Source organism: Amphiprion ocellaris, chromosome 3 (genome assembly GCF_022539595.1).
Source record: "Amphiprion ocellaris isolate individual 3 ecotype Okinawa chromosome 3, ASM2253959v1, whole genome shotgun sequence".
In the NCBI taxonomy this organism is placed as follows: Eukaryota; Metazoa; Chordata; class Actinopteri; family Pomacentridae; genus Amphiprion; species Amphiprion ocellaris.
The window spans coordinates 37,621,212-37,642,353 of record NC_072768.1 but is presented as its reverse complement, the minus strand read 5'-3'; the positions used below and the strand labels follow the sequence as shown (position 1 = coordinate 37,642,353).

Below are 21,142 nucleotides of genomic sequence, written 5' to 3'. Positions count from 1 at the left end.
TTTCAATAGGTTCCTCGCACCACTTCGTGGTCCTCAGACCCTAATAAGGCCAAGACCCGACAATGTTATTAATTATTTAGATTAAACTGACTAATTTAGCATTTAAGTTGTAAAATATACAAAAAGTATATGTGAATGGCAAGCTATGTTTGTGGGAGTTTTTTGTATTGTAATTTTTTGGGTCTCTGTAGTTGTTTTGTGTGTTTTTGTGGTCATTTTGCATCTTTTTTTGGTCATTTTGTGTCTCTTTGTAGTTGTTTTGTGTCTTTTTGTTGTCATTCTGTGTCTCTTTGTAGTCGTTTTGTGTCATTTTCATGAGTATTATAGTATTTCTTTCTTGTATTTCATGTTATTTTATGTTTTCTTTATCTGTTTGTTAACGTTGGGTTTTGCCTCTAAGGAGAAAAACTGTGCGTCGCTGTACGAGGTGAAGACGTACGTGGAGCCCAATGAGATCGAACCTGCCTTGGTGAGTATAAACAGTTTTGTTTGTGCAGTTTTGTGCAGTTTTTCTATAGATAAAAACATTCATGGTTGTGTTTGTTTGTCTCCTTTAGCCTCTGAACACCGTCAGAGCTTTATACAGCTACCAGGCCATGAGGCCGGATGAGCTGAGCTTTGTGAAAGGAGCTCTGATACACAACGTGTCCAAGGAGAACAACGGATGGTGAGTCGACACACAACAGGAAACTGACACAACAACTGATTCTTTATCCATCTGAGGGTCATTTTATGTTCCTGCACCAAGTTCATCTGCAGGTACTGAGCTGAGATGGACGGATCCTGAGACACAGATACAGATTTATAGAGATAAAAGAATCCCATTATCGTTTTTCTGACAAACTTTGTATCTCTTTGTGGTCATTTTGTGTCTCTTTGTGGTCTTTTTTGTCTCTATGGGGTTATTTGCTGTATCTATGTATTGTTTTGTGTTTCTGTCATTTGTGTTTCTTTGCCGCTTTGACTATAGCTGTTCCACCTTCTGTAATAGACCTCCTGAACTTTTTGTCTTTTCTCTGAACCCCTCAACGATCCTCCCATGACTAACATATCCTCCAAACTATTCACGCGTCTCTGCAGGAGGAAAGGTGACTACGGTGGAAAGATGCAGCTGTTCTTTCCTGCCAACTACGTAGAAGAAATGTCCATCAACAGCCCGACTGACAGCAAAGCTCAGGTGAAGACTGAAGTCCAGTTTAGAGTTTAATCTGAGCTTAAATCAGACTGAAAATAACCTGCATGTGTGTTTTAAAACAGGACATGGAAGACAACCCACTGGGTGAGCTGTGTAAAGGAGTCGTGGACATCTCCAAGTGCAACATCCAAAACTGTGAGTACACTTTAGTTTTAGTAGGATTTATCTTTTATCTTAATAACAGACTCAGATATCAGGGCATTGAATCAGAACTAGCTGGATTTTAACTTTGTTTGAGAGTTCTTGTGGTTTTTAATCAAAAATTGCACATTTCTTTGGCTGGTAAATGGTGTAATTTAAGTGTTTTGTTTTTTGTTTGTTTTTTTTTTTAAAAAGAAAACAAGCCTTTGACCTCCACCAGCAGGTTTACTCAGTTTGGACCAAATATGTGCATTTTGGCTTTGTACATATTGACTTGTGATGGAGAGTTGATTCCAGAATTACAGCCACAGAGTTTGTGAGTTGGTTTGAGTCTTACGGTGCCTGTTCTTCCGTCCTTGTTTCCAGTGAAGAACGGTAAAAGCGGGAAGCCTCATGTGTTGACGCTGCAGAACATGGAGGATGACAGTCTGCAGTTCGACCTGGCGGCAGGATCTCTGGAGGAGCTGTTTGAGTGGTACCAGGTGGCCTGGGACATCACCCAGAGAGAGATGAGCAAACAGTACAACAGGGAGCAGGAGGTCAGTGTGGTCATACAGCACCCTTATAAAGCTCTGACAAGAATTTACAAAAATACCCTCTTTCATATCAGAGTGAACACACATTTCTACAAAGTAATGTCAAATGATTAAAATATTAAATAAGTAAGTGTTCAGTTAGTGAAATAAAGATAATCTGAGGTCAGTGGTTGTACTATAAGAACACCTGTGTATGGAAAGTCCATTCACTGGTGGATCAGTCCTCCTGGATAGAACTACATCATGAAGGCTAACGAACACTCCAAGAAACTCTGAGAAAAGGTTATTGAAAAGTCTAAGTCAAGGAATGGACACAAGAAAATTTCCAAGCAACTGAATATCTCTTGGAGTCCAGTTAAATCTGTCATTAAGAAATGGAAGGAACATGGAAAATAAATAAATCTGACTAGATCAGGACGTCCTCAAAAACTGAGACCGAACAAGAAAGAAACTAGTGAGGGAGGCCACCAAGACAACTATGACTGTTTTTTTCATCAGTCAAAGCTTTATGAGAGATAAGAAAACTAATTTTAAATCTGGACTAGAGTTCACCAGAAGATGTGGAGACTCTGAAGTCAACTGGAAGAAGGTTCTTTGGTCTGAAGAGAACAAAATTGAGGTTTTTGTCCAATCAGACTAGACACCATGCTGAACACCAAATGCTGCACACCATCACAAACACACCATCTTCACTCATCTTCATTCATCTTCAGCATGGTGGTGGCAGCATCATGATGTGAAGCACAGTGATGGTAGCATCATAATGTGAAGCACGATGGTGGCAGCATCATGATGTGAAGCACGGTGGTGGCAGCATCATGATGTGAAGCACAGTGGTGGCAGCATCATGATGTGAAGCATGGTGGTGGCAGCATCATGATGTGAAGCACGGTGGTGGCAGCATCATGATGTGAAGCACGGTGGTGGCAGCATCATGATGTGAAGCATGGTGGTGGCAGCATCATGACGTGAAGCACAGTGGTGGCAGCATCATGATGTGAAGCATGGTGGTGGCAGCATCATGACATGAAGCACGGTGGTGGCAGCATCATGATGTGAAGCATGGTGGTGGCAGCATCATGATATGAAGCATGGTGGTGGCAGCATCATGATGTGAAGCACGGTGGTGGCAGCATCATGATGTGAAGCATGGTGGTGGCCGCATCATGATGTGAAGCATGGTGGTGGCAGCATCATGATGTGAAGCACGGTGGTGGCAGCATCATGATGTGAAGCATGGTGGTGGCAGCATCATGATGTGAAGCATGGTGGTGGCCGCATCATGATGTGAAGCACGGTGGTGGCAACATCATGATGTGAAGCATGGTGGTGGCAGCATCATGATGGAAAGCACGGTGGTGGCAGCATCATGATGTGAAGCACGGTGGTGGCAGCATCATGATGTGAAGCATGGTGGTGGCAGCATCATGATGTGAAGCACGGTGGTGGCAGCATCATGACGTGAAGCACGGTGGTGGCAGCATCATGATGTGAAGCACGGTGGTGGCAGCATCATGACGTGAAGCACGGTGGTGGCAGCATCATGATGTGAAGCACGGTGGTGGCAGCATCATGATGTGAAGCACGGTGGTGGCAGCATCATGACGTGAAGCACGGTGGTGGCAGCATCATGACGTGAAGCACGGTGGTGGCAGCATCATGACGTGAAGCACGGTGGTGGCAGCATCATGACGTGAAGCACGGTGGTGGCAGCATCATGATGGGAAACATGGTGGTGGCAGCAGTTTTACCTTCTTCTGACAGAGGATGACTTTAGTGCTTTCAGCTGAAACATCTCACCTTCTTCAGCAAGCTTCTGTCCTTCATGTTCTCACACCACATGAAGTTGTGAAACAAGCAGGAAGTGGTCAAAGGAAAACATCAAGAGGCAGCACTGCTTCCTGTGGTTCACATTTTAAATCTAGAGATGCACTGAGTGACTCTCAGCTCAGTTTCATGTAGACCAAACATCCTGCACCAAAGTGGAGGTACGTCTGCAGGGTCCTTCTCAGTACCTGGTCCTAGAACAACACTTTACTTCTGTGGTCTGATGAGATGGAAAATAGACTTTCTGGGCATCAGATTTGACATTATGTTTGTTCAACACCAAACACACATTCCCCTATGTGAAGCACGGTGGTGGCAGCATCATGATGTTCCTCAGCAGGAGGTCCTGGAAGGCTTGTAAAGGTAGAGGGTAAATGAATGCAGCAAAATCTGGAGAAATCTTGGAGAACAACCTGATGCAGTCGGAAGAGAACTGAGACTTGGAGAAGATTTGAGTTCCATCAAGACAAACAGCTACATAGACGAAGTTTAAAGACAACAAGGTGAAAGTTCTGGAGGCCGAGTCCAGACCTCAGTCCAACTGACAATCTGCGTCTGGGCTTGAAAAGTTTGGTTCACTCACAATCCCTGTGCAACCTGAAAGAGTTTGATCAGTTTTACAAAGAAGAATGTGGTTAAATTGTCGTGTCCAGATGTTCGAGTTGATTGAAACCAACTTATTCTCAATGCTGTAGCCAAAGGTGCATCTAATAAATAAGGAATTAAAGGGGCCGAATACTTAAGAATACTTTTATATTTTTGATTATTTACATCAGTTTGTCGAAATCAGTTTTTACTTTGACATGAAAGAGTCTTTTTTTGTAAATTCTTGTCCAAATATCCAAATGAAATGACCATGATTCACTGCTGACTGTATGTAGTTGAGCTAAAGTTCACATCAGTGCTTCTGAACCTACAGAATACAGCTTTAAAACGTGTTCATGATTCTTTTCACGTGCATGGAGTTGGTTTAACATTACTTCAGATTACACCTAAGCTCAGTGTTGGACCGCCGTTGTGGTTTCACTGCCACTCTATGCAAAGATACGCGTCTGTTTTTCTGTCCAACCTCAGATGAGACAGCAGGAGGAAGTGGAGAAGAAGGCTGAGGTTGCCATGGAGATGTCCGACCTGGTGGTCTACTGTCAGCCACGCAGCAAAGAGAAGGACCGCTTCGGTAAACACATGCTGATGCACAAACGTAACACAAAGCGAAACGCAAGCCAAGCGTCTCCTTGTAGAAATTTTTTTTTCTTGTCGTTTTGCGTGTCTTTGTGGACATTTTGTGTCTTTTTGTGATCCTTTTGTGTCTCTTTTTTGTCACTTTGTGTCTGTTTGTAGTTGTTTTGTGTTTCTTTGTGGACATTTTGGTTCTGCTTATGAATATTTTGTGTATCTTTGGACGTTTTTTTGTCTTTTTATGATTGTTTTGTGTCTCTTTTTAGTCCCTTTGTGTATTTGTGTAGTTGTTTGTGTCTTTTTGTGGACGTTTTGTGTCTTTTTGTGATAACTGTGTCTCTTTGTGTTCATTTTCTGTCTTTCTGTAGTTACTTTGTGTTTCTTTTTCGTCACTTTGTGTCTGTTTGTAGTTGTTTTGTGTTTATGTGTGGACATTTTGTGTCTTATGATGATTTTGTGTATGTTTGGACATTTTTTGTCTTCTTGTGATTATTTTGCGTCTCTTTGTGGGCATTTTCTGTGTTTTTGTAGTTGTTTTGTGTCTCTTTGTGGTCGTTTGGTGTATTTTTCAAGTTGCTTTGTGTCTCTTTTTAGTCCCTTTGTATGTGTATGTAGTTGTTTGTTTCTCTTTGTGGACATTTTGTCTTTTTGTGATTATTTTGTGTATATGGACATCTTTTCTGTGTTTTTGTAGTTATTTTGTGTCTCTTTGTGAACATGCATAAAGGACAGGTTAATCTGCTGGGTTCTTCTTAGTCACTGTACTTCTTTATGTCCACACTTTCAATACAACTCTCTGAAGCAGGCTCCATTTACAGTATACAGGGATTGGTCAAAAACTTACGAGACTGTACCTATGAAAACAAAAAAACTTTACTTGGTTTAAATTTGTCCCTCATACAGAGACACACTGCTCCCAGTGCTCCTGCAACACTAGAAGTCTAGTTTTGTAAACACGCCAAGTTAAACTCCACTTTCCTGTGTCTGTAGAGAGTTACAACTACAAAGAGATCCGCTCCTTTGTGGAGAACAAGATTCCCGGAAAGAGTCGCACCAAAGACTTCCTGCAGTACAACCGAAAAGCTCTGAGTCGCGTCTACCCCAAAGGCCAACGTGTGGAGTCCTCCAACTATGATCCATACCCACTGTGGGCCGTCGGCTGCCACATGGTGGCGCTCAACTTCCAGACTGCAGGTACAGTAGTTTCATCTGGGTTGAAATGTTGTGGGTCCATGCAGGAGTTGTGTTTCTGTGTGTTTCTGTGTATAGGAGTAAATGTTGCAAGATACGGTTTTATACATGAAGAAGTACAGTGCCTATGAAAAGTATTCACATCCTTTAGACGAAGTCGACGAAGCCTTTTATGCCAAAGTAAAAACTGATTTCTACGAAGCAATATCAATTAGCTAAAAATATGAAATGCTTTAAAGAAAGAGACTAGTGAGGCAGGCCACCAAGACACCTATGACTCCTCTGAAGGAGTTACAAGTTTTACTGACTGAGACGTGAGAGACTGTTCATAGAACAACTGCTGTTTGGATTTTTCACCAGTTAAACATTTATAGGAGAGTGGCAAAAGAAAAGCCACTGTTAGGAAAAACATGTATTAAATTTCGACTAGAGCTCACCAGAAGACATGTGGAGACTCTGAAGTCAGCTGGAAGAAGGTTCTCTGGTCTGAGGAGACATGAATTGAGCTTTCTGGCCATCAGACTAGATGGTATTTCTACACATGCTGCCACCACCATGTTATCCATGGTGGTGGCAGCATCATGATGTGAAGCATGGTGGCATCATCATGATGTGAAGCACGGTGGTGGCATCATCATGATGTGAAGCATGGTGGTGGCATCATCATGATGTGAAGCATGGTGGCATCATCATGATGTGAAGCACGGTGGTGGCATCATCATGATGTGAAGCATGGTGGTGGCAGCATCATGATGTGAAGCACGGTGGTAACATCCTGATGTGAAGCACGGTGGTGGCAGCATCCTGATGTGAAGCACGGTGGTGGCAGCATCATGATGTGAAACACGGTGGTGGCAGCATCATGATGTGAAGCACGGTGGTGGCAGCATCCTGATGTGAAGCATGGTGGTGGCAGCATCATAATGTGAAACACGGTGGTGGCAGCATCATGATGTGAAGCACGGTGGTGGCAGCATCATGATGTGAAGCACGGTGGTGGCAGCATCATGATGTGAAGCACGGTGGTGGCAGCATCATGATGTGAAGCACGGTGGTGGCAGCATCATGATGTGAAGCATGGTGGCAGCATCATGATGTGAAGCATGGTGGTGGCCGCATCATGATGTGAAGCATGGTGGCAGCATCATGATGTGAAGCACGGTGGTGGCAGCATCATGATGTGAAGCACGGTGGTGGCAGCATCATGAGGTGAAGCACGGTGGTGGCAGCATCATGATGTGAAGCACGGTGGTGGCCGCATCATGATGTGAAGCATGGTGGTGGCCGCATCATGATGTGAAGCACGGTGGTGGCAGCATCATCAATCTAACTAAGATCTCAAAAACTGGGTTACTATGTAAGAAAGAGATTAGTGAGGGAGGCCACCAAGGCACTTAAGACTCCTCTAAAGGGAAGGTTCCAAGAGGGGTGAATACTTTTAATATAACTTTATGTCCCATGGTTGCTTTCACTGAAACATTTGGACCCTCCAACATGTGATCCCGTGTCCATCCAGATAAATACACCCAGCTGAACAGTGCCCTCTTCAGTCTGAATGGATGTACCGGCTACGTGCTGCAGCCGGAGCTGATGAGGTCCGACAGCTACGACCTTTATCAGGAGAAGAAGAAGGTCAAGTACAACATCTGTGTCAGGGTACGTCCTCCACCTTTACTCTAGTAATATTATATCATTACAGGCTCTAATCCCATGTTTTCTGACGTGTTGTCATGTTGTTCTTCTGCAGGTGATCGCTGCCAGACATCTTCCTAAACCCGGCCGGAGCATCGCCAGTCCATTCGTGGAGATCGAGCTTTGTGGACACACAGAGGAGAAGTTCAAAACTATCGTCTACCGTAAGTGTGTGGAGAAGGTGGAGGGAATCTACTGGTTCTGACAAAAATCTGCTGGACACTGATTGGCTAAACTCTGAGAAGACAAAAGCTGATTATTTAGACTCACTGAAAGTCATTTCTTCTGTTCTCTCTCCTCACCTGGCAGCAGTCTTCTTTAACATCACTATAAACAAACGTAAAATTCACCATAAGATAGACCAACACAACAAACCTCCATTGTTCTACGTGCTCATAGAACTATTTGTGTTCATTAAGTTTATGCAATAAAAAAAGTGAAATAAAAACCGGTATTTTAAAATATAAAACTGCTGTTACAAAATTTTAAAAATGACAGTATAAAAGTGACATGAATGTAAGTGTTGACTGGGAATTAAATCAGTGTACGTAAAATTAAAGCATACTTAATTAAACAAATACTGGAATATAGTTCAGTCCTTTTAATTCTTCATGTCTATGAAATAATGAAGTAATTTGTACATATTAAAATATATTTTCCACCTATTGCACATAATGATTTTTAATTTGCACATTTTCCAATAATATATATATGTATTTTTGAGATATTTTACAAATAATACTTTGTAATTTGTACATTTTTATTTTTTCCAGGTATTTTACAACTAATAATTTCTTATTTGTGTATTTTATAATATTCCTATTTTTTTCCAGGTTTTACAAATTGTCGTTTCATATAATCTCTGTAGTTCATTCGTGTAATTATTTGATAATTGTCTGGATAATACTGACCACTTTTAACCTCCATAGAACGTCTCTAGAACCCCTCCACTGCCAGGAACCTCTGAGGCTGCATCACTTCCTGGAACTAGAGCTTTCAGGAAGTGCATCTTCAGGTTCTGATCCTCTGACTGTTTCTGCAGGTGATAACGGTCTGAACCCGGTGTGGAAAACCCCGGCAGAACCCGTGGTGTTCACCGTCTACGAGCCTGAACTCACCTTCCTGCGCTTCGTGGTCAACGAGGAGGACATGTTCTCAGACCCCAACTTCCTGGCTCAGGCCACGTTTCCCGTCAAAGGCCTTCGCTCAGGTGGGAACCGACTCCAAACTCACACATGAAACCAGACAACGACTTTATTTCACTTTTAATTCGACCTTCTCCTGTTCCTGTTTTGAGTCAGATTCATTGTAAAGAATGAAAGCTGATGTTTGACACCTTCTATAAATACTTTCACCCAATACAGGAAAAGTCATCATGAACAGTAACATCAGCTATTATCCTAAAAGTACAGAAGTGTTTAGAGTTTGAATCAGTTTCTGCTTTTTCTGTTTAATTTAATACATTCATTGTTTTAAAAAACTGAATGGAGACCAGAGACGGATGCAGGTGTGAAGGATGTACGGAGGCCAAAAGTGTCCAATATTAAATTAATTTTTTTTAAAAACCTCATGAAATTAATATAAAATCACATTAATAATAAATTGAACCAACAATTTGTCACGTAATTTAAAAAAAAGAAAAGAAATTTGGACAATTTATCATGAAATGTTCTTTCATAGTAGAACTTTTGTGTATTTAATTCATGAATTGTGAAATAAAACAATTTCACTGCAGTTAAAAAATGATCTAAAATAAAAATAACAGTTAAAAGGTAGCATGAAGTATAAAGTACATTATGAAATTAAAGACTTATGTTAAACAAAATTAAGATTGTATTAAAACTGGTATAGTGAATAATGTAATGAAATGAAAAAAATACATTTTAGATGTAATAGTAGTGTTATGAAATAAAAAAGTTGTCTTTCAATGAAAAAAGTTGCATTATTAAATAGAAAAAGCAACAAAAAAGTAGCATTAAATAAGATTTTTAAAAAGAAGTTACATTTTGAGTGAAAAAGCAACATTATGACTTAAAATTATTGACATTCTGAAATAAAAAAAAAACTTGCATAAAATATACCAATATATGTATTTTTTAAAAGCAGACATTTGAAAAAGAAACATTTTTAAATTTTAAAAAAATGTCCTGTTGAACACTTTATGAAAGTAAAATCACTGGACAATAATATAATAATATAGTTTTATTTATGTTTTAACACAGCTGAATTAATAATTTCTTCTATAATATTGGTAGAATATTGACCACTCCGGGCCTCCGTACGATGGAACACCAGTGGGTTTGATTTTCTGACTTCTGTCTCGGCAGGTTATCGCTCCGTACCTCTGAAGAACGGCTACAGCGAAAATCTGGAACTGGCCTCTCTGCTGGTCCACATCGATGTGAAGCAAGCTGGGGTTAGAACACTCACCTGTAGACCCCCGACTGACCTGTAGACCTCCGACTCACCTGTAGTCCCCCGACTCACCTGTAGACCCCCGACTCACCTGTAGACTCATGACTCACCTGTAGACCCGACTCACCTGTAGACCCTCGACTCACCTGTAGACTCATGACTCACCTGTAGACTCATGACTCACCTGTAGACTCATGACTCACCTGTAGACCCCCGACTCACCTGTAGACCCCTGACTCACCTGTAGACTCATGACTCACCTGTAGACCCCCGACTCACCTGTAGACCCCCGACTCACCTGTAGACTCATGACTCACCTGTAGACCCCCGACTCACCTGTAGACCCCCGACTCACCTGTAGACTCATGACTCACCTGTAGACCCCTGACTCACCTGTAGACCCCCGACTCACCTGTAGACCCCCGACTCACCTGTAGACCCCCGACTCACCTGTAGACTCATGACTCACCTGTAGACCCCCGACTCACCTGTAGACTCATGACTCACCTGTAGACTCATGACTCACCTGTAGACTCATGACTCACCTGTAGACCCCCGACTCACCTGTAGACTCATGACTCACCTGTAGACCCCCGACTCACCTGTAGACCCCCGACTCACCTGTAGACTCATGACTCACCTGTAGCCGCCCGACTCACCTCCTGTAGACTCATGACTTACCTGTAGACTCATGACTCACCTGTAGACTCATGACTTACCTGTAGACTCATGACTCACCTGTAGACTCATGACTCACCTGTAGACCCCCTACTCACCTGTAGACTCATGACTCACCTGTAGACCCCCGACTCACCTGTAGACTCATGACTTACCTGTAGACTCATGACTCACCTGTAGACTCATGACTTACCTGTAGACTCATGACTCACCTGTAGACTCATGACTCACCTGTAGACCCCCGACTCACCTGTAAACTCTCGACTCATCTGTAGACCCCCGACTCACCTGTAAACTCTCGACTCATCTGTAGACTCCTCACTCACCTGTGATTATCTGGCTTACCTGTGTTCTCCTAACTCACCTGTACTCTGACTCACCTGTACTCTAATAGCTCACCTGTACTCTAATAACTCACCTGTGCTGTAATAACTCACTTGTGTTCTAAGAACTCACCTGTATTCTCCTGACTCACCTGTATTCCACCCCTCAGACAGCGGAGGAGGAGCTGTACTCGTCGTCCAGCCAGCTGAGGAGGAAGCAGGCGGAGTTCAGTGAGACGTTCCTGTACGACACTCACTCCAACATCCAGAGATCAGCGCTGCCTCGACAGAGCAACAACCAGCTGAGCAGAGAGTTCAGCAGCAGCCAGAGGCAGAGGTAAGACTGCAGGGACAGGTGAGCTGAGGACAGGTGGACAGGTGAGCTGAGGACAGGTGGACAGGTGAGTTGAGGACAGGTGAGCTGAGGACAGGTGGACAGGTGAGTTGAGGACAGGTGAGCTGAGGACGGGTGAACTGAGGACAGGTGAGCTGAGGACAGGTGGACAGGTGAGTTGAGGGCAGGTGGACAGGTGCAGCCATTTTATTTTAAAAAATCACTTTTGTTGAAAAATGTTGCATTTTAAATGTAATATTATTACTTTTTATCTAACATCACTTTTTAAAGATGTATTAATTCCTCTTTTTTATTTAATATCTATTCAATGATGTCACTTTTTTAATCTAATATTGCTGCTTCTTACTTCATTTCTTTTTAATTTATTTTTCTTTTAATTAAAAAAACAATTGTTTGCTTGTTGATGTCACTATTTTAGATTTTTTAAAAATAATTTCACTTTTATTCAAAAATATCACTTATGTTAGTTTTTATTTGATACCACTTTTGTATTTAATAATATAATTTTTTTAACTCAAAATTTGCCACTTTTTATTTGATAATGTCACATTTGTAGTTAATATTATCACATTTTAAATTCTAAAATTGCCGCTTTTTATTCATTATTAATTTCAACATCTCATGTAGCCACTCGTTTTTTACTGATATTTTTTGATTTTTAAAATCTTTTTTTATTAATTTCAATTTTATTTAACAATATCGCTTTCTCGTGTCACTTTTTATTTGATACCACTTTCATATTACAATAATATAATTTTTTTATATCTAATTTTGACCCTTTTTATTTGATAATGTCACATTTCTAGTTGATAATGTCACTTTTTATTTATTCATTTTAACATCTAATGTAGCCACTTATTTAATTTTGTTATTTTTGTATCTTTTATTTAATAATTTCACTCTTTAAAAATAATTTTGCTTTCTTTGATACCACTTTTGTATTTAGTAGTCTATTTTTTAAACTCTAGCATTACTGCTTTAGCATTATTGTCTTTAAAAATCAATTTAGTTCCAATTCAATATTTTCACTTTTTTAAATTCCGTAATATGACTTTTTTATCTAGTAGTGCTACTTTTTATTTACTATTTCTCGTTTATAAAATCATACCCCGTTATTTTGCTTAATATGATCACTTTATATATAATAATATTGTTTAAAAATTGAAATAATACCACTTTTTGCTCAATATTACCACTTTTTCTGCCATAATATTGTTTAAAAATTAAATAATGACACATTTTTACTTAATTTGCTATATTTTTATTCGATTGATGACAGTTTTTTATTGTATTTAATTTTATTTGACACTGTCTTTTATATTAATTTAATATTTAACCTTTATGGCTCCATAGAAAGCAAGTGGTTCGATGATATGAAGTGTGTTACATATTGAATTGTAAGTTTTTGCTGTGTTTTTTTCCCATTTAATTCCAGGACCAAAGAGAAGAAGATGAACAGCAGTAAGTTCTAATCCTGAGGACTCACCTGTCTGATGTGAGCTTTTCCAGCTGATCAGAGTTTTATACCAACGATGGGGTCAATCCAGCGTCACCCTCAGATATTTTATATTTATTTAAGATTTTAAAAAAGCTTGTGGTCCTGATAGTTTCTGAATTATTGGATAAAATGTGTTGAAATGTAGGAAACAGTCTGTAATCAAACTGCATCCTGTTGCTCTGATGAATAATCTTCGTTTCTCTGCAGTAGTTTGTGTTAAATTCCTGGTTTGTGAGTTGAATTCTGAGTGTGATGGAGCTGCTGCGTTTAGTCGTTCTTTATTTTCCCTCCAGACTGATGAAACGTAAACCAGCGCTTCCTGTATTTAACATGAAGGCAGGCAGACGGTGTTTCTCCCAGAATTCCTCTGTGAATCCTCCTGAACCGAGTCAATAAAGTTTAGTTTGGTGCAACTTTAACCTCTGTCTCTGTTTCAGATCATTTCAGAGCCACAGCAGCGTTTTATCTGCTGCTCTATTTTAAACTGGGTCACTGGAACCTAAAATAACCTCATGGGGGGGTTTCAGTTTCACTTCAGCCGCCAAGCTGCTGCTAAACAGGTTCAGTTTTAAATTATCAGCTGTTAAGTACAGTCAGGATGGCCGAGCGGTCTAAGGCGCTGCGTTCAGGTCGCAGTCTCCTCTGGAGGCGTGGGTTCGAATCCCACTTCTGACACAAGAGTTTTAAATTAAGATGCTGATGTCCAACAGCTTATTCTCTGAAATGACTTAATTATAAATATGTGAACTAATGATAAACACCTGCAAAGTCCTGACTCACCTGTAAACCTCTCACTCAGGTGTTCTCATGTCTTACCTGCATTCTCCAAGCTCACCTGTAAACTCCTTAGTCATGTATGCTCTCCTGAATCACCTGTGCTTACCTGCGTTCCCCAAACACACCTGCGATTTCCTGTCTTACTTTGTGATCTCCTAACTCACCTGTAAACTTGGAACTCACCTGTAATTTCCTGACTCACCTGTACTCTTCTGACTTACCTGTAAACCCCTGACTCACCTGTGTTTTCCTTACTCACCTATAAAATCCTGACTCACCTGTGTTTTCCTTACTCACCTATAAAATCCTGACTCACCTGTGATTACCTGATCAACTTTTAAACTCCTGACTCACCTGTAAACTCCTGACTCACCCTGTGGTTTCCTGTCTTACCTGTCCTCTCCTGACTCACCTGTAAAATCCAATAAATACATTATAGTAACTTATACATGTCCATATGTGTTCTTATTTATTCATTACTGTCTACACTGTGAAATCTGCTTTTGTCACTAGGCGCTACTAGTTATAAAATCCATTCCATGCCCTGTGGGATCGTTGCATACAGTCAGGATGGCTGAGTGGTCTAAGGCGCTGCGTTCAGGTCGCAGTCTCCCCTGGAGGCGTGGGTTCAAATCCCACTACTGACAGAGTAATTTTCTGTAGATTAAACAGAACTGATCTGCTTCCTCAGTCTGTGGTGTTTTATATAAAAAAAATGACCATAAAAAGTCAACAATAAAATTAAGAAGAATGTATAAAGGCTACAAAAATAGAAATGACTGCACAACTGATGTAAGTGCTGTAACATTAAAAGTAACTTTTGATGCAAAATCTAAACAATGAAACCCAAACGTCAAAACAGTCAATATAAAATAACATTAAAAAGCAAGCAGGTAAAAATATAATCACTTCACATAGATCATTTATACATAAATAGTAGGTGCTAGATTATTGCTAGGTTAATAATCTGTTTACAAGCGATATTTTAAAAGTTTCAACAGAGCTTATTAATATTAATAATACAATTATACTTTTATTATGTAAAATATAGTTAACTCATATTATATTTTGATTATATAATCTAACATAAAAAAGTGAACAAAGTGACATTTTATGAAATATCACAACAGCACTTTATTTGTACAGGTCAAAGTGCTTCAACAATAAACATTAAATAAAATATGAAATGAAAACGAAACAACATGACTTATAGGTCCATGTATTTATCTGGCAATTGGATTTTCCGTTCTGAAACGGGTATTGAAAAACAAAAAACTAGTGGTTATTTGATTTTCGTTTTAAAATATAAAAATTAAAATTGAAATACAAGGCGTTTTTCCTTTTCATGATCAAAAAGGGATGTACGAAATTTTAAAAATGCTTTGGTTTTCATTTTATATTTAGAAGAACAAAAAAATAAAATCAGTAAGAGACAGAAATGAAAAAAGGTCAGTTTTTTTATTTTCTGAGGCCGGAAGTGGTCATCAGTAAGTGTGGAGCCAAACGACAAGATTCTCAGAGGGCGGAGCCAGAGAGCAGTGATTGGCCAGACTGACTGAGAGCCAGAGAGGAGTGATTGGTCAGACCATAGATAGTATAGAGGGGTGTTTTGTGGGTTTTTAAGGCTGATAATGATTATTAGTGAGACATTTGGAGTAGATATTCAGTTGCAGTAAATGAAAGTATTTAAAATCTTGGAGTTAAACTTAGAAGAAATCAAACTCTAACAGAAAACTTTGTTGATACATTTTTGTTTTGTTTACAGATGTTAAGTTAAAGGACTTTTATTCGTGACGTATAACCAATCAAATCACTGCAGAAGACAGAGCGACCACAGGTAAATAAAGGTTCAGAGCCAAAGTAGCACCATTTTTAAACTGATTTATTACCGTAAATCAGTAAAAAATAAAATACTGCTAATCAGTAAATCAATCAGCCCACAATTACTACAATTCTACAATGTATGTCTCTTTCCTTTGAATTGTTATTTGTACAATATACGATGTATGTGATGTATAGATGTATGTATTTCATCATATGGCACGTATTTACAACATGATGAAAAATCGCATTTTTTTTCCGACATAGTATACTATGGCGTTTTTTTACGCCAAAATTCATGATGATTTTTCTTTCAAAGAAAACCTTTCTGGAGTGTTTTTCACGCCCTCCTTTACATTATTTCATCATATGGCACGTTTTTACAACATGTTTGAAAAATGGCATTTTTTTTCGACATAGTATAGTAAGGCGTTTTTTTTGCGCCAAAATTCATGATGATTTTTTATTCAAAGAAAACCTTTCTGGAGTGTTTTTCACGGCCTCCTTTACATTATTTCATCATATGGCACGTTTTTACAACATGTTTGAAAAATGGCATTTTTTTTCGACATAGTATAGTAAGGCGTTTTTTGTGCCAAAATTCATGATGATTTTTTATTCAAAGAAAACCTTTCTGGAGTGTTTTTCACGGCCTCCTTTACATTATTTCATCATATGGCACGTTTTTACAACATGTTTGAAAAATCGCATTTTTTTTTCGACATAGTATAGTAAGGCGTTTTTTTGCGCCAAAATTCATGATGATTTTTTTTTTCGCGCCAAAATTCATGATGATTTTTTTTTTCAAAGAAAACCTTTCTGGAGTGTTTTTTCACGGCCTCCTTTACATTATTTCATCATATGGCACGTTTTTACAACATGTTGAAAAATCGCATTTTTTTTCGACATAGTATAGTAAGGCGTTTTTTTGCGCCAAAATTCCTGATGATTTTTTTTTTCAAAGAAAACCTTTCTGGAGTGTTTTTCACAGCCTCCTTTACATTATTTCATCATATAGCACGTTTTTACATGTTGAAAAATCTAATTTTTTTTTCGACATAGTATACTATGGCGTTTTTTTGCACCAAAATTCATGATGATTTTTTTTTCAAAGAAAACCTTTCTGGAGTGTTTTTCACAGCCTGCTTTACATTATTTCATCATATGGCACGTTTTTACAACATGTTTGAAAAATCGCATTTTTTTTTCGACATAGTATAGTAAGGCGTTTTTTTGCGCCAAAATTCATGATGATTTTTTTTTCAAAGAAAACCTTTCTGGAGTGTTTTTCACGGCCTCCTTTACATTATTTCATCATATGGCACGTTTTTACAACATGTTGAAAAATCGCATTTTTTTTCGACATAGTATAGTAAGGCGTTTTTTTGCGCCAAAATTCATGATTTTTTTTTCAAAGAAAACCTTACCATAGTGTTTTTCACGGCCTCCTTTACATTATTTTATCATATGGCACGTTTTTACAACATGTTTGAAAAATGGCATTTTTTTTCGACATAGTATAGTAAGGCGTTTTTTTGCGCCAAAATTCATGATGATTTTTTTTTTTCAAAGAAAACCTTTCTGGAGTGTTTTTCACGCCCTCCTTTACATTATTTCATCATATGGCATGTTTTTACAACATGTTGAAAAATGGCATTTTTTTTTCGACATAGTATAGTAAGGCGTTTTTTTGCGCCAAAATTCCTGATGATTTTTTTTTTCAAAGAAAACCTTTCTGGAGTGTTTTTCACACCCTCCTTTACATTATTTCATCATATAGCACGTTTTTACATGTTGAAAAATGGCAATTTTTTTTCGACAGTATACTATGGCGTTTTTTTGCGCCAAAATTCCTGATGATTTTTTTTTTCAAAGAAAACCTTTCTGGAGTGTTTTTCACAGCCTCCTTTACATTATTTCATCATATGGCACGTTTTTACAACATGTTTGAAAAATGGCATTTTTTTTCGACATAGTATAGTAAGGCGTTTTTTTGCGCCAAAATTCATGATGATTTTTTTTTCAAAGAAAACCTTTCTGGAGTGTTTTTCACAGCCTCCTTTACATTATTTCATCATATGGCACGTTTTTACAACATGTTTGAAAAATGGCATTTTTTTTCGACATAGTATAGTAAGGCGTTTTTTTGCGCCAAAATTCATGATGATTTTTTTTTCAAAGAAAACCTTTCTGGAGTGTTTTTCACAGCCTGCTTTACCTTATTTCATCATATGGCACGTTTTTACAACATGTTTGAAAAATGGCATTTTTTTTCGACATAGTATAGTAAGGCGTTTTTTTTGCGCCAAAATTCATGATGATTTTTTTTTTTCAAATAAAACCTTTCTGGAGTGTTTTTCACGCCCTCATTTACATTATTTCATCATATGGCAGGTTTTTACAACATGGTTGAAAAATGGCATTTTTTTTCGACAGTATAGTAAGGCGTTTTTTTGCGCCAAAATTCATGATGATTTTTTTTTTCAAAGAAAACCTTTCTGGAGTGTTTTTCACAGCCTGCTTTACATTATTTCATCATATGGCAGGTTTTTACAACATGTTTGAAAAATGGCATTTTTTTTCGACATAGTATAGTAAGGCGTTTTTTTGCGCCAAAATTCATGATGATTTTTTTTTTCAAAGAAAACCTTTCTGGAGTGTTTTTCACAGCCTGCTTTACCTTATTTCATCATATGGCACGTTTTTACAACATGTTTGAAAAATGGCATTTTTTTTCGACATAGTATAGTAAGGCGTTTTTTTGCGCCAAAATTCATGATGATTTTTTTTTTCAAAGAAAACCTTTCTGGAGTGTTTTTCACGCCCTCATTTACATTATTTCATCATATGGCAGGTTTTTACAACATGGTTGAAAAATGGCATTTTTTTTCGACAGTATAGTAAGGCGTTTTTTTGCGCCAAAATTCATGATGATTTTTTTTTTCAAAGAAAACCTTTCTGGAGTGTTTTTCACAGCCTGCTTTACATTATTTCATCATATGGCACGTTTTTAATACATGTTTGAAAAATGGCATTTTTTTTTGACATAGTATAGTAAGGCGTTTTTTTGCGCCAAAATTCCTGATGATTTTTTTTTCAAAGAAAACCTTTCTGGAGTGTTTTTCACGGCCTCCTTTACATTATTTCATCATATGGCACGTTTTTACAACATGTTGAAAAATCGCATTTTTTTCGACATAGTATGGCAAGGCGTTTTTTTGCGCCAAAATTCATGATGATTTTTTATTCAAAGAAAACCTTTCTGGAGTGTTTTTCACGGCCTCTTTTACATTATTTCATCATATAGCACGTTTTTACAACATGTTGAAAAATCGCATTTTTTTTTCGACATAGTATAGTAAGGCGTTTTTTTGCGCCAAAATTCATGATGATTTTTTTTTCAAAGAAAACCTTTCTGGAGTTTTTTTCACGGCCTCCTTTACATTATTTCATCATATGGCACGTTTTTACAACATGTTGAAAAATCGCATTTTTTTTCGACATAGTATAGTAAGGCATTTTTTTGCGCCAAAATTCCTGATGATTTTTTTTTTTCAAAGAAAACCTTTCTGGAGTGTTTTTCACAGCCTGCTTTACATTATTTCATCATATGGCACGTTTTTACAACATGTTTGAAAAATGGCATTTTTTTTCGACATAGTATAGTAAGGCGTTTTTTTGCGCCAAAATTCATGATGATTTTTTATTCAAAGAAAACCTTTCTGGAGTGTTTTTCACGGCCTCCTTTACATTATTTCATCATATGGCACGTTTTTACAACATGTTGAAAAATCGCATTTTTTTTTCGACATAGTATAGTAAGGCGTTTTTTTGCGCCAAAATTCATGATGATTTTTTTTTTCAAAGAAAACCTTTCTGGAGTGTTTTTCACGCCTCCTTTACATTATTTCATCATATGGCACGTTTTTACAACATGTTGAAAAATGGCATTTTTTTTCGACATAGTATAGTAAGGCGTTTTTTTGCGCCAAAATTCATGATGATTTTTTATTCAAAGAAAACCTTTCTGGAGTGTTTTTCACGGCCTCCTTTACATTATTTCATCATATAGCACGTTTTTACAACATGTTGAAAAATCGCATTTTTTTTCGACATAGTATAGTAAGGCGTTTTTTTGCGCCAAAATTCATGATGATTTTTTTTTCAAAGAAAACCTTTCTGGAGTGTTTTTCACGGCCTCCTTTACATTATTTCATCATATGGCACGTTTTTACAACATGTTGAAAAATCGCATTTTTTTTTCGACATAGTATAGTAAGGCGTTTTTTTGCGCCAAAATTCCTGATGATTTTTTTTTCAAAGAAAACCTTTCTGGAGTGTTTTTCACAGCCTCCTTTACATTATTTCATCATATAGCACGTTTTTACATGTTGAAAAATCTAATTTTTTTTTCGACATAGTATACTATGGCGTTTTTTTGCGCCAAAATTCATGATGATTTTTTTTTCAAAGAAAACCTTTCTGGAGTGTTTTTCACAGCCTGCTTTACATTATTTCATCATATGGCACGTTTTTACAACATGTTTGAAAAATCGCATTTTTTTTCGACATAGTATAGTAAGGCGTTTTTTTGCGCCAAAATTCATGATGATTTTTTTTTCAAAGAAAACCTTTCTGGAGTGTTTTTCACGGCCTCCTTTACATTATTTCATCATATGGCACGTTTTTACAACATGTTTGAAAAATGGCATTTTTTTTCGACATAGTATAGTAAGGCGTTTTTTTGCGCCAAAATTCATGATGATTTTTTTTTTCAAAGAAAACCTTTCTGGAGTGTTTTTCACGGCCCTCCTTTACATTATTTCATCATATGGCACGTTTTTACAACATGTTGAAAAATGGCATTTTTTTTTCGACATAGTATAGTAAGGCGTTTTTTTGCGCCAAAATTCCTGATGATTTTTTTTTTCAAAGAAAACCTTTCTGGAGTGTTTTTCACAGCCTCCTTTACATTATTTCATCATATGGCACGTTTTTACAACATGTTGAAAAATGGCATTTTTTTTCGACATAGTATAGTAAGGCGTTTTTTTGCGCCAAAATTCATGATGATTTTTTTTTTCAAAGAAAACCTTTCTGGAGTGTTTTTCACAGCCTCCTTTACATTATTTCATCATATGGCACGTTTTTACAACATGTTTGAAAAATGGCATTTTTTTTCGACATAGTATAGTAAGGCGTTTTTTTGCGCCAAAATTCATGATGATTTTTTTTTCAAAGAAAACCTTTCTGGAGTGTTTTTCACAGCCTCCTTTACATTATTTCATCATATGGCACGTTTTTACAACATGTTTGAAAAATGGCATTTTTTTTCGACATAGTATAGTAAGGCGTTTTTTTGCGCCAAAATTCATGATGATTTTTTTTTTCAAAGAAAACCTTTCTGGAGTGTTTTTCACAGCCTCCTTTACATTATTTCATCATATGGCACGTTTTTACAACATGTTTGAAAAATGGCATTTTTTTCGACATAGTATAGTAAGGCGTTTTTTT

The 21,142-nt window shown here is 37.8% G+C and overlaps 1 protein-coding gene and 2 non-coding genes across 5 annotated transcripts in view; all 3 read left to right on the top strand.

Moving 5' to 3' along the window:
* The window catches only part of plcg2 (phospholipase C, gamma 2), a 47,903-nt gene extending 34,454 nt beyond the window's left edge, over positions 1–13,449 (top strand). For 2 of the 3 annotated variants that reach the window (XM_055009112.1, XM_055009113.1), the window contains exons 21-33: positions 401–469; positions 558–667; positions 1,081–1,177; positions 1,258–1,330; positions 1,703–1,875; positions 4,774–4,876; positions 5,869–6,072; positions 7,586–7,725; positions 7,817–7,925; positions 8,804–8,971; positions 10,089–10,177; positions 11,348–11,514; positions 12,968–13,449. In XM_055009112.1, coding sequence (XP_054865087.1) covers positions 401–469; positions 558–667; positions 1,081–1,177; positions 1,258–1,330; positions 1,703–1,875; positions 4,774–4,876; positions 5,869–6,072; positions 7,586–7,725; positions 7,817–7,925; positions 8,804–8,971; positions 10,089–10,177; positions 11,348–11,514; positions 12,968–13,004 — 1,539 coding nt within the window. In that variant the 3' untranslated portion in view covers positions 13,005–13,449. The remainder of the gene's footprint in view (positions 1–400; positions 470–557; positions 668–1,080; positions 1,178–1,257; positions 1,331–1,702; positions 1,876–4,773; positions 4,877–5,868; positions 6,073–7,585; positions 7,726–7,816; positions 7,926–8,803; positions 8,972–10,088; positions 10,178–11,347; positions 11,515–12,967) is intronic. The other variant, XM_055009114.1, reaches the window with a different exon arrangement.
* Positions 13,450–13,622: 173 nt separating this feature from the next.
* Positions 13,623–13,705, top strand: trnal-cag (transfer RNA leucine (anticodon CAG)). The gene has a single exon. It is a non-coding gene; the product is annotated as a tRNA-Leu (tRNA).
* Positions 13,706–14,371: 666 nt separating this feature from the next.
* Positions 14,372–14,454, top strand: trnal-cag (transfer RNA leucine (anticodon CAG)). Its single transcript has one exon. It is a non-coding gene; the product is annotated as a tRNA-Leu (tRNA).
* Positions 14,455–21,142: the final 6,688 nt, after the last annotated feature.